Source organism: Daphnia magna, linkage group LG9 (assembly GCF_020631705.1).
Source record: "Daphnia magna isolate NIES linkage group LG9, ASM2063170v1.1, whole genome shotgun sequence".
NCBI lineage: Eukaryota > Metazoa > Arthropoda > Branchiopoda > Diplostraca > Daphniidae > Daphnia > Daphnia magna.
Window position 1 is genome coordinate 4254030 of NC_059190.1, and position 12791 is coordinate 4266820.

Below are 12791 nucleotides of genomic sequence, written 5' to 3' on the forward strand. Positions count from 1 at the left end.
TCTGGAAATCCTGGGAGACACCTTACTTCCTTCAGTTCATCTTAGATTTCCAGAAGGGATCCGCGTTCCGTTTGTCCACGATAGGTCTCCCATTCATGGAGCCCATATAATCAAGAATTGGTTTGAAGATCATCCAGAATTAGATGTTCTTCCCTGGCCGGCTAAGGGGGCAGATCTCAACCCGATCGAGAACGTTTGGGGTGACATCGTTAAAGACTGTGAGTTTTTTCGACCCCGTACTGCCGACGAAGTTTTTGAGAGGGCAAATTCTATTTGGGAGGGGTACAGAAACAATGCAAACTATTGGCGAAAACTTGCTCTTTCCATGATCAACCGTCTTCGTCTTATTGTTGAAAATGAAGGGCATTGGACAAAGTATTGAAATACACAAACTCATTAAACGAAAATATTGCTTTAAATATCTTTTTATTTCAGAAACAAACAGTACAACAAACAATATATAGAAATATGATATAATATTGCAAATCTGACACTAGGGAGACTGGTGTAGGGCTTGGGCAGAATGACGTATGCTGGGGCACTGTTGAGTAGAGCCGGGGCTAAGTGGTGTAGCATTGGGCGAGATCTAGCGCAGACCGCTAGATGGTTTCCCCCCAAAAAATCGCATTCGGATTTTTTTTTAGGATACTGTACGTACAGAACTACCACCCAGAGACTGTATATAAAAGTGGCCGCCTCCATGAAGACCCCGATGCACTTTCCCGCTATCTGGTGGACAGCATAGGAGACGTTAGTGACGAAGAGGATTTGATACCTATATACACGCCAGCAAGGGAGAAAGAACGACGTTGGGCAAGGGAGATGCCAGAAACCGTTCCAGGATGGAAGAAAGCTCGCAGCCAGCTTGAGGGACGTACAGCCGAAAGGCTACAACATCTCTGAACCCTGGGTAATTTGGGTATGCGGCTGCGACTATGCATACCTACGGGTCAGCGGATGGAGATTTTAGATGTTTACCATGGTGATCGTTGGGCCACCCACTTCATATAAAGAGAACGCTTGTGTGGATCGAGGAGAGATTCGGCTGGCCGTAGTGAGCTACGTTTGATCTTGTCCATAGTGTCAAGCGATACCCCCCCCATTAGAGCCACAGGGACAAATGGAAATCATTGTAGTGGAAAAACCTTTCAAAAATAGTGGGGACGGACATACTTAAACCTTTCTCGCTGTCGACGGGAGACCAGAAGCACACCATTGTCGCGGTAGATTATTTAACCAAATGAGCAGAAACAAGAGCCATACAGTCGACAACGGAACGGAAGCCATGCTACTAATGGAGGTGGACCTACCACTTTTTATCACCCACAGACGAATTGCCTTGTCGAGAGATTAAACCACACCCTGTGAGATATGCTGTCCATGTATATAAACAGCACACACACCAACTGGGATGACATCCTTCCCTATATTACGTTCGCATACAATTCAAGTATTCAGGAATCGACCGGCAATACACTGTTCTGCCTTCTCTACGGCAGAGAAACGCGGTTTTCGGTGAATATGGCGATGGGAGTTCACGTTATATCCCATCCAGAGGGTCCGGAGGCACTTGCCCGTAACTTAGAAACTGCATGGAAAGGTGTGAAAATGCGATTTGCGCTGTTGCAAGAACGGCTGAAGCGGCACGCAAAACCTCAAAGCACTTATAGGTATAAATTTTCCCTATTTCTTTTTTATAAAGTTTAAAATAAAATCCTGGTGCTAAATATTTTTGTTCTATTTAAAATTTAATAGGCGGCCAGAAGAGCAACACCGGAATTCAAACCGGGGGAAGATGTACTGGTGTAGAAGCCTTTCCGGAAGGTGGGGACAGCTGAAAAATTGCTCCACCAGTGGCTGGGACCATTCACGGTGGTGTGCTTAGCGTCTGCGTTAAGTTACGAGGTGAAGAAGCCGGCCGTTAGGCAAACGGAACTGAAGCACGTCGTCAAGAAGAAGAAGTTTTTCAGGAAAGCCGACTGGATAGTAAAAGACAGGGAAATAGGGAAAATGAATTCCGGAGAGGGATCACGTCGAGTGGAGCCGCAATGCTGCACCCAAATGGCTGGTGGGACAGACGTCCACGGACGATAATACCACGTCCGAGGGTGCCAAAGCTCAAGACGTATGGATGGAAAATCGAAGACCACGGTCGGCAAGAACCAGAAGGACACCAGATCGATCCGGTCAAATTCCACAGGCGGTAATGGGGGCTTTCTTCTTTTTCTAGGACTGCTTTGGGCGCTGAGGGGTGTACACCCTCAGCGCCCATCCCCAAGCGGCTTTCGTGGGGAAAGGGGTAATCTTCCAGTTACAAGGGGAGGCTTTCTTTAGTTACTCGGAATGGGTAGTGGTAACCGGAATCTCGTTTGGACCCATAGAATACACACTCAACAAACTGCACCGTTGGTTCACCGACTTGGCAAGGAAAAAAGAACCGCAGGATGACGAAGGAAGTGCACGCTTACGAGCACAAATGGTGGAGAGGGCGATGGACGGGTTGGAACTGCTAGGAATTGGAGTTGGAGCAGGAGGGATTAGGGAGACTAAGAGGGTTCATCGATGTGGGCGGCACAGCACTACACTGGCTATTTGTGGTAGCAAATAATGATGATCATGAAAGACTGGATGGTCAGCTGCAAGCCTTGGAGCTGGAGGCGACAGGGATAGTGAATGCTGTAGCTCACCAAGCAACGCTGGGGAACGAGACATTGCGGGAACTCAGAGAACATGTGCTGGCCATAAAGCAGCTGGACAGAGCACACCAATCACTGGAGAAAGAATTCAACAAATTGAGACAGAATGTTCTGAGTGTATTAAACGCATTAGAAAGTCAAGCGATTATGACGGCGATGGTTGACGAAGCCTTCCGGGCTGCTCAACGAGTACTAGACTAGGCCAGCATGACGTTAGAAGACATCGGCATTGAACTCGCAGTATTGGTGACCGGTAACTGATCACCTGAACCACTCCCACCTAGTCAACTTCGTGCGGTTCTTAAGTAACTTTGAGCTTCCCTGGCAATCGGATGGGCACTGACACCCGCTTTGCAGAATTGTGACTTATGAAGGGCCTGTTAAATGTAATAGTATGTAATTAGTATGTAATTGTAATAAATGTAATTAGTAAAGTAAAGACAATACGAAAAAAGTTTTTTCTTTTCTTTATAACCAAAACAACTGTATTACCTTTTGATTGAACTTTAAGTGTCTCAGAACAAATGACAGAGTTTATACCTTACAAAATTGAGGAGAAGATATTTGAAACTACTCTTGTCAGAATGAGTCAAGTCACCAACTGTACAGCAGACAACATTTCTGTCACACAAGAAGACAGAGGTAGGGTTGGTCTGGGTTTCGGCAACCACATGAGTTTCCGCAAAATGAAATATTATGTTTGGTACAAGATACAAACAACACTTTCCCTCAAACATTAATTTCTAAACGGGTACCAAAACTAATCCCAAAGCATCTCGAAGTTTTTCGAATCTTGGAGCTGCAAGAGGTTTAGTTAGAATATCTGCAATCTGTTGTTCCGTGTTTAGGTAGACTATATTGATGCTCTTACTCTCTTGCAACTCTCTGATATAGAAAAGACGAACATCGATATGTTTGGTTCGCTGGTGAAAAGTAGGATTATTTACAAGGGAAATAGCACTTTGGTTATCACAATATATAATAGTCGGAATCCTATCAATTCCGAGCTCTGACAGCAGTTGTTGAAACCAAACAGCTTCTTTGGTCGCATCAGCAGCAGCAACAAATTCAGCTTCAGTAGTGGACAGTGCCACACATGGTTGACGCCGGCTGGCCCAAGAGACAGGTCCTCCAAGATGAAAGAACAAAAATCCAGAAGTGGAACGGCGTGTCTGCAAGTCACCAGCGTAATCTGCGTCACAAAAACCAATAAGTGAAATACTAGTGTTTCCAAAACGTAGTCCAAAGTTTTTTGTTTTGATGAAATACGCCAGAATTCGTTTAACTGCTCGTCAATGCTGTTTTCCTGGTTTCTGAGCGTATTGGGCTACTTGTCCTACGGCATACAGTACCCACCAAACGATTAGGTACACCCCCGTTTTTTTAGTGCATTCTTATGGCGCTACGGGTTTTAGGAAAACTTGAATATCTTTTTACTGATAAGGACTAATTTTTTTTTCTTTTTTCCTCTATCAGAAGAGAAAGTGCTCTAAAAGTTATCTTAACATGAAAAAATTGTAGAAGTTACACCCAGGGCGCTAAAATATCGTTCACATGATTAGGTACACCACTTTTCTCCCCATAAACGCCATCTTATTACCGGCGTTTCCAACAATCTAAATAAAATACTTCAAAATATCCTTAAATTAATTTTTTTATGCCGAACGACGCGTTTTTCTTTACTCTATTAGAAATATAGTGCATGTTTTTTAATTATTTGAACTAAAAAAATGCTTCCCTATACCCCAAAGTTGTTACACTGAAATGTTTTACAGAGAAAATTATGATTTGTGCTTGAACCACCAGGGGCGCTGGGATCAATTTCAAGTGCTCCCAGGAATGGTTTTCTTCCATTCCAAGCTTCAAACGGAGTCATCTTTATGGTGTTAGACAATACACGGTTCCGGATGTAAACCACATAACCAACAGCTTCGGCCCAGAGTGTAGAAGGTAGATTGCTTGCAAGAAGTATGCTGCGAGCTGCGTCCAGTAGCGTCCTATTTGATCTTCCTGCAACACCATTCTGAGCTGGTGTGTGTGCAGAACTATTTTCATGGCGGATGCACTTCTCAGCTAAAAATTTGTGTAAATCATTTCCACCATATTCACCTCCATTGTCAGAACGTAGTGTGCGAACGGTTTTTCCTGTTTCACTTAGAAGAGAGGCTATGAAGAGACGAAAAAATGTAAATACCTCGGATTTGCATTTCATGAAATAGATAACTTTCCAACCAGAGAAATCATCTGTAAACAGGACATAGTAACGTGCTTGGCCGATACTTGGAGATGGCATCAGGCCTTCAACATCTGAATGGACTAATTCACCGATGCGAGTGGCTCTGGTTCTTCCAATCTTCAAAGGTGGTCGATAGATCTTCCCAAGTTCACATGCAGCACAAAGTGTTTTCGGGAAACTTTTCGTTTGTCTGATGGAGACCAGATATGAGTTCTTCTGAAACCATCTTTAAAATGGTTTGGTGGTTCATGTGTCCTAATCGTTGGTGCCAAACTAGTAGCGAAGCTCGTAGACCGGCTCTGTAAGCAGAGTCAATGCGCCTTGTTGAGGGGATAGAAGCTGTGTGACGTTTGAGATCTAGGAGATAAAGAGTGTTGCCGGAACGCTTTCCTGTCAGTACGAGGCCATCAACACGATAAAAGGAGACCAGATCTTTTGAAAAACGGGCTTCCAATCCAGAGCTGGTAGCAGCAGCAATCGAGAAAAGGTTGGTGCCAAGGCCAGGCACGTAAAGGACATTTTTGATGACTCTGATAGATGAATGATTGTTTACTGGGATAGTAACTTTAATGTGGCCTTTTCCCAGTACTTGAAGGTGCGTATCTCCAATGCCAGCGATTGACCAGGTTCCAGTTTGAATTTGCGTGAAATTTTCGAATAAAATTTTCTGGTCCGACATATGCTGCGTTGCCCCTGAGTCAGCGAAGAAAGCAAAAGCACTCTTTGGGTCGGAAGATGATGAGGATAGTAGTGCTTGGTCTTTGTTTGCTTTCTCTTCTGCTTCATCTCTTTTTTTCTTTCTGCAGTCTTGAGTTTTGTGGCCATAGTGTGGGCAATAACCGCATCGAATTTCGTCACGCGATGAGTGTTGGATTACAAAACCGTTGCTGACTCCATGGTAAATTCTGCTACCTCGTCTATTTCCACGACCTCTCCCTCGTGTGTGACTTCGTGCTGCAAAGGCTTGGCTGGAGCCATCAGGTCTTTCATAGGATTTAACCACATTCTCTTCTGAACGAAGACGTTGTTTCATCAAGTGGGACGTTGGCCCAGACAGATCTAACGATTCTGAATTTTTCGAAGTGCCAGGGCTTTAGTCACGAGTTGCATCTCTTGGAGAGGTTGTCCAAGTTCTCTTAGTTTGTCAGCAACGCATGAAAGCTTTCGCATGTGAGTTGTCATGTCATCCTCAGGTTGATGAGTGAAGCCATAAAATTCTTGCCACAAGAAATGCAAGTTCTCTGCTGCTCTAAGTCGATACTGTGAGTCCAACTTCATCCACATCGCTGCTGCCGTATCACAGGAGTAGAGACCTTCCTTCATTGGTCTCGTGAGAGTGGCAAAAATATAATTTCTGCACGTGACATCTCTCAGAATCCATACATCAATTTGAGCAGCATTCGTGATAAGTTCTGGATTATCTGGGTCGTCTCTTATCTGTAAGACAGATAGATTTTTTTTAGGCATGTGTGTATGGATGACATGCGAGAAATAATTTTTGACTCATATGGGCATGTGTATGAGGACATGCGTTAGATTCATACATGCGAGCATTTGTGTGAATCAAACATTAGAGTTTGTAAATGTGTGTTATATGTCATAACGGAACACATATGGATGTGATTTTAACATGTAGTAATAAAGGGATTGAGTTACCTCATCGGGTTGAGTATGCTCAACTCTTGCTTCAATGAGTCCAAGTAGACCTAGCTGTTGGAGTATCAGTTTAAGTTTATAACTCCATTCACGAAAGTTTGTGCCTTGACGGCACAAATTTTCGTGAATCATGGACACATGATTAACATCTTTAAGGTGATTCTCGATCATTTGGTTTGCCATTTTGTGCCGTTTACAGAACACGTGAGTCGGGGCCCATAACCTGTTAAATGTAATTAGCAAAGTAAAGACAATACGAAACAAGTTTTTTCTTTTCTTTTTAACAAAAACAACTGTATTACCTTTTGCTTGAACTTTAAGTGTCTCAGAACAAATGACAGAGTTTATACCTTACAAAATTGAGAAGATATTTGAAACTACTCTTGTCAGAATGAGTCAAGTCACCAACTGTACAGCAGACAACATTTCTGTCACACAAGAAGACAGAGGTAGGGTTGGTCTGGGTTTCGGCAACCACATGAGTTTCCGGAACATGAAATATAATGTTTGGTACAAGATACAAACAATAGGGTCTACCAGGAAGTCCAAGTCGTCGTAGATGCAACACAAACGGGATTTCGGTTATTAATTCACCTACAGATAATAACCAAAACGTTTGAGTTCTATCAAACTTTTGTTTTCCCGTGTTTAGTGCAGCTGGTAGTTTCGGCCTTCAGCACGCATCCATACCCGAATTTTTGGCAGTGGCATGGGATCGGAAAACATTTATTGAGCTAACAGAGACCGAGTTGCAAGCAGCCAAAGGACAAGCAGGGTCTGTATGCCCGCCCAGTAAAGCCATCTACCGAAAAAAATTTAAGATTCCTTGTGTGATGGTGCTATTTCTTCACAACACTGGAAAAAAAGAAAACGGAGTGCGATCATGTTGTAGTGGTGTGGAGAGGCCCGGAAGCCATTTTCCTGGGACCCTAGAAATGGATGGTATCGATGAATAACCAACGATCTCCAGTCATAGAATGCACGCCACAGATAGATTCAAGGGATTCTTCGAAAGCGGAACTGCCGTTGGTCAGCATTGTCAAAATGCAACACGGCTGTTCCATTCAAACTGACGAGTGGTTCTTGCAGGACAGAAGGGGACACGCAATGCCGTTTGATTCTCCCGTACAAAAGACTGATCTCAACGAGAACACACTACTACCTTTATACCCCGTACTACAAGAATCTGAAATAACCGACCAAGACAAACACAGAAACAAGAAGCAAGTCAAGCAACGCAAACTTTGCTGTATTTTTATACTTACTACCTTCTATAACAAACTCTAATAGTAACAGATTGTGTAACGGCAGAAACCATTGCAAATGCTACTAAAACACTCAAAGACGATATAATCGCACAAGGTGGAAACACCAGAATACTCAATAGTTTACTTCAACAGCTACACACATTGCACGGAAAAGAAAAAGAATTATTGTTCGGTACCATCTGTATCCTGTGTATTGCAGAAAGAGTCAGTAATTGCACTAATTGAAAAAAAAACAGATATTTACCCTAAAATTTGAACTTTTAAACTTGCAAAACCAATTGGAGAGTAACAAAAAGAAGGCAAAAAGTTCCAAATACACTTTAAGCAGTTAATTAGAGCAACTTTAAGAAAAGAACGAGGCTCTGAAGAACTCCCTCGAAAAAGCCAACTCCCCAATTGCCGACCTAGAATAAAGCCTTGAAACCACCTTAGCAGCCGAGAACCAATTGCAGAGACTTCTCAAAAGAAAAGTGAAAAACAATGGAACTCTAGAGACCGAAGGGCCAAAAATAATCAACAAACTTGAAGGTGAGAAGACCAAGCTGATCGAGAAACTTAACACCGCAGAAAACCAGATAAAACAAGTCTCAAAACAGCAAAACAGCTGCAGAAAGAGATAAAAGTTTTGGCAGACAGGCTCGGTTGCCACCCGTTTCGGCACTTTTTCGGCACTTTGAATTTTGGTGTTTTTGGCACCAATTTTTTCCGTTTCGGCACTGCGATTGTCTTTTTCGGCACCGCCACCAGAGGTGGTCCTAAGTATTGGTATTACAATGTATGTTTTCTTAGCCACTTTTGTCCGTTTCGGCACTATTTTTGTCTGTTTCGGCACCACCCCCAAAATTCGTAAACAATAAGTTCCACTAGGTGTCGTGTTATAATATATTGTGAAATTTTTCTCACTTTGTTCTTAGACGCTTTGTTAGCAAGTTTATTAAAGTTTATTTGAAGTTTATTAAGTATATCATGGAAAGACCCACTAGATCGACGAAACAGCCCAGCCGGTTGGCAGATTATGAGGTTAGTGGTGATTCTGGGTGGGTTGTGCGAGGCAGAGGTAGACGTGGTGGACGTGGGCTGGCTATTCCTAATCAACCGATTCGGCCAAATGCATTGACAATCCAAGGTCAAACAGGTAATAGAATTTTGTTACATTGTTGATTCGTTTTGTTAAAATCAAATTTGGTTTAGGTCCATTAACTTTAAATGAACTGACACCAGAGGAAGCCGCTCAATACCTGGAAGCCGCTCAACGACATTCATCAAGGGGATCTATCCCTGTAATGGTTGAAGAACCTAATATCATACCTACACCGGATGATGAAAGTGAAGATGGAAGTGAAGAAGAGAATGAAAGAAATAGCGTGGAAAGTGAAAGAGAAATCGAAGAAGAGAGTGAGCAAAGTGATATAAGAGGAAGTGAAGAAGAGAATGAAGGAAATAGCGAGAAGAGTGAAAGAGATAGTGAAGAAGAGAGTGAGCCAAGTACCCCACCCACACGAAGTCGTCGGCGTTGTCGTCGGGCGATAGGAACGCCTTCTCCAGGACGTCGTTGGGAGGAACGTCGTCGAGCCCATAATCATTCAGCCGAGAGGCAATCTTTGTCAAGGAGTCAAAGCGAAGAATCAAACGCAGATATGACCAAGAGTGATCTATCATTAGGCGAAGAAACACTCGCTCCTGTGACTGAGGGGTCTTCTCAGCAACATAAACGTCAGCGGGCTACACACATGCGCTGGAAACTTGTATTTAAAGCAGGCAAGAAGTAAGAAATACTATTCATTGTTCTTTTACGTTTTTTTTATCTAATGTGCTATTTTAAAATCTAGGTTAAGTAATATCCTTGTTGACTGCAAACATGGATACAAGTTTGGTGTCTGGAAGGTGCTGAGTAATGGTATTCTTTATCGGTGTAATCATCGACCACAGCAGAATCCTTGCAAATGCACAGTTTTGCAATCAGGTACATACATCGTCTTTTTAAAGATTTTTTGTATTATTTAATGCTTATTCTGATTTTAGGCAATGCAATCATCCAGCGAGGAGTGCACATTACTTCTTGCCCAAAACAAGAAAATATATATGAGTCTCTAGTCATTTACAGGGACACTAAGCGTGAAGGAATGAAAAATAAGGGGAAATCTGCTAAGGCCATTACCGACCCCATCACCGCTAAGCACTTTGCATCAAATAGGAGAATGAAACTTGTGAATAGAACACAAGTCTGTAAATCAGTCAACATGGCTAGGTATTTTTACACATTTCTTGCCTATGTATTTATTGAAAAAATTCCAAACTTTGTTTAGAGCGAAGACTCGTCCAAAAAATCCAAAAACACTGGATTTTTCATTTGAGGACGATGGAATTCCGGATGGGCTAAACCTTCATGACGTAGTAACCGCTAAGACTACATACATGTGCTGAAACACATAAAAACTGCAATTCTCGGTAACAGGTATAACTATACATTTTTTATGACTATGAATGTAGTAATGACGAGACATTATTTATTTGTACAGTTACGCCATGAAGGAATGTGTCGTTGATTTTGAGAAGTCAGTGTGGCTGGCTATTGAAAAAGAGTTTGGTATTGGTGTTAAAATATTTGGATGTGGCTTCCATTGGACCCAGTGTATTTTTCGCCGCATAAAATCATTGGGTAAAATAAGACAGACAAATTAATAAGTAAAATTTTGAAATATATTAATGAATATTATAGGTTTAATAAAAGCATATCGTACAGACATGCTAATTCGTGGGATTTGCAAGTGAGTGTGAATATTTCTATATTTATTGTGGAACTTAACAGATGTATTTACTAACTATTGCAGGAAAATGATGTCTCTCCATCTCCTCCCACATGGAAAAATCCCTACTGCCTTTGCAAAATTAAGATCAGCTGTCTGGGAAATTGAAAACAGGGAGAACCGAACTATGATGCGAAAACTGTACAACTACATGGAAAATACCTGGATCGACAGCTTGCTTTAGCCTCCTAAAGTTTGGTCGGTCTTCATGCAAGAGGTATTAAAAGAAAAATATAATTTAAAACATTCAAATGATTACATTCACTCTAACATGCTTTAGGTGAGAACCACTAATGACGTTGAAGGCTGGCACACACATCTAGCAAATCACGCTGGACTAAGCATTAGCAGTAAAGGCCTCAACCTGTATATTCTCCTCGAAGTTCTCTACGAGGAGGCTATACAGGTTAATATATACACAAAGATGCTTGAACAGGGTCAACAACTGAGAAGACAGCGAAAAACTTTCAAAGAATTAAATTTAAAACTGTTTGGTTTGTGGAACGACTATTCCAAACAAAAGATAACGACCGCAGAACTTTTAGAACAATGTGCAGATATTTACACAAAGTTCAACGCAATTAAATATGCAAAAACGGCGAACGATGCTCGTCTCTTTGAGTTAGAGACAGAATAGAAATTAAGTGTATGAACAAAATTGTATTGGATGGCTCAAAAAAAGAAATACAAAGAGAACAACACTGTGTTCACCAAAAAATATTCAAAAATTTCACCAAACCCAAATCGGTTCGGGTGTTTACCGAAAAAAATGACACATTCCATAGTGAACACTACCCCGAACCGTGCCACCGGTTCGGGTGTTCACAAAAAAAAACCCACAGTGAACACTACCCCGTGCCAACGGTTCAGGTGTTCACCAAAAAAAAATTCAACATTCAAGAGTTGTTCAAATAATAAATACAACAAGTACTCACAAATAAAATAAAGCTCACAAATGAAATTCAATTTGAAGAAATATCAGCAAACACCACTCGAATAAAAAAAGAAAAAAAAATCAAGAGCTCCGCTCTGTTACTACGCGACCACGCGACTGACAATTTCACGACAGACAGCATAAGCATAAGTCGAGTGGTGGTGGTGGCGCTGACTTCCAGAACCCATACAGCTAGCGCCACTAGTGGCATGAACAAAGTGTAAAGTCGACAGGCCTGTAAAGTACCGAAAATTTTCAGGCCCCTGGCCTGAATGACTGGCATCCCTATATGACTTGCAACATAATTTTTTTTTTGCCGAAACGGACACAGTTGGGGCCGAAAGAGACACAATTGGTGCCAAAACGGAGAATATTAGTGCCGAAACGGAAAGATTTTTTAATAAACGAGAAGATTTTAAATACAAGGGGGGACCAAGCGTTTTATATGGGTGCCGAAAACGCCAAAATCGAAAGTGCCGAAAAAAGTGCCGAAACGGGTGGACACCACAGGCTCGACACGACTATAACAGAAAAAATCAATTTAAAGAAAAGCTTGCTGGATTTTACGTCGAAGAACAAGAATCTTAAATAATAACTTTAAGAACTCCAAAATCGGGAACGAGGGCAAGAAAATCAAATCAAATTTCTAGAAATCCGAGTAAAAGAATACAAAAAACTTCTAGTTAAATTCATCCAGACTGAAGACTCCAACGACTCAAGGTTAGACGAGGATGAATAAGGAGAAATAACTAAACTAGTGGGTAATATAAACGAGCTGACCTTGCCGACAGACCGTGGAGACAAGTCACTCCACTACGAGCTGGAAATAGAACAAACCAACGATTTCGAACAAACAAAAGAAAACCTTAAAACCCAAATAGAACACCTAAACAAGACAATCATCTATTTGGAGCAAGAAAATCAACAATTCAAAAGGAGGTCGACTTGGGCGTAACACACGATGATGATGACACTTCGAAAAACACAACGCAGAAGACGTTCGCGAACACCTCAAAGAAAAATCCCAAGGATGGCGATATTCCAGCAACTAAGCAGGACGACGAAGACGCAAAGAAAGTGAACAGGTACTTTACTCAACCAATAGTGAAGGCCTTAGGAGAGCTATTCTCCAGAGAAGACAAAAAGGCCATCCTAACCTTCAAAGGCTAAAGCACCGACAAACTAATATCAGAG

The 12791-nt window shown here is 41.9% G+C and overlaps 1 protein-coding gene, 1 long non-coding RNA gene and 1 pseudogene across 2 annotated transcripts; 1 reads left to right on the forward strand and 2 right to left on the reverse strand.

Moving 5' to 3' along the window:
* Positions 1-2792: 2792 nt before the first annotated feature.
* Positions 2793-3289, reverse strand: LOC116930352. The gene is made up of 2 exons (XR_004398381.2): positions 3189-3289; positions 2793-3073 (listed from the first exon to the last, which is right to left on the reverse strand). It is a non-coding gene; the product is annotated as an uncharacterized LOC116930352 (long non-coding RNA).
* Positions 3290-5757: 2468 nt separating this feature from the next.
* Positions 5758-6771, reverse strand: LOC116931291. Its single transcript, XM_032938869.2, has 2 exons — positions 6589-6771; positions 5758-6369 (listed from the first exon to the last, which is right to left on the reverse strand). The coding sequence occupies exons 1-2, from the start codon at positions 6769-6771 to the stop codon at positions 5992-5994; spliced, it is 561 nt and encodes a 186-aa protein (XP_032794760.1). The 3' UTR covers positions 5758-5991.
* Positions 6772-8791: 2020 nt separating this feature from the next.
* Positions 8792-11342, forward strand: LOC116930090 (annotated as a pseudogene).
* Positions 11343-12791: the final 1449 nt, after the last annotated feature.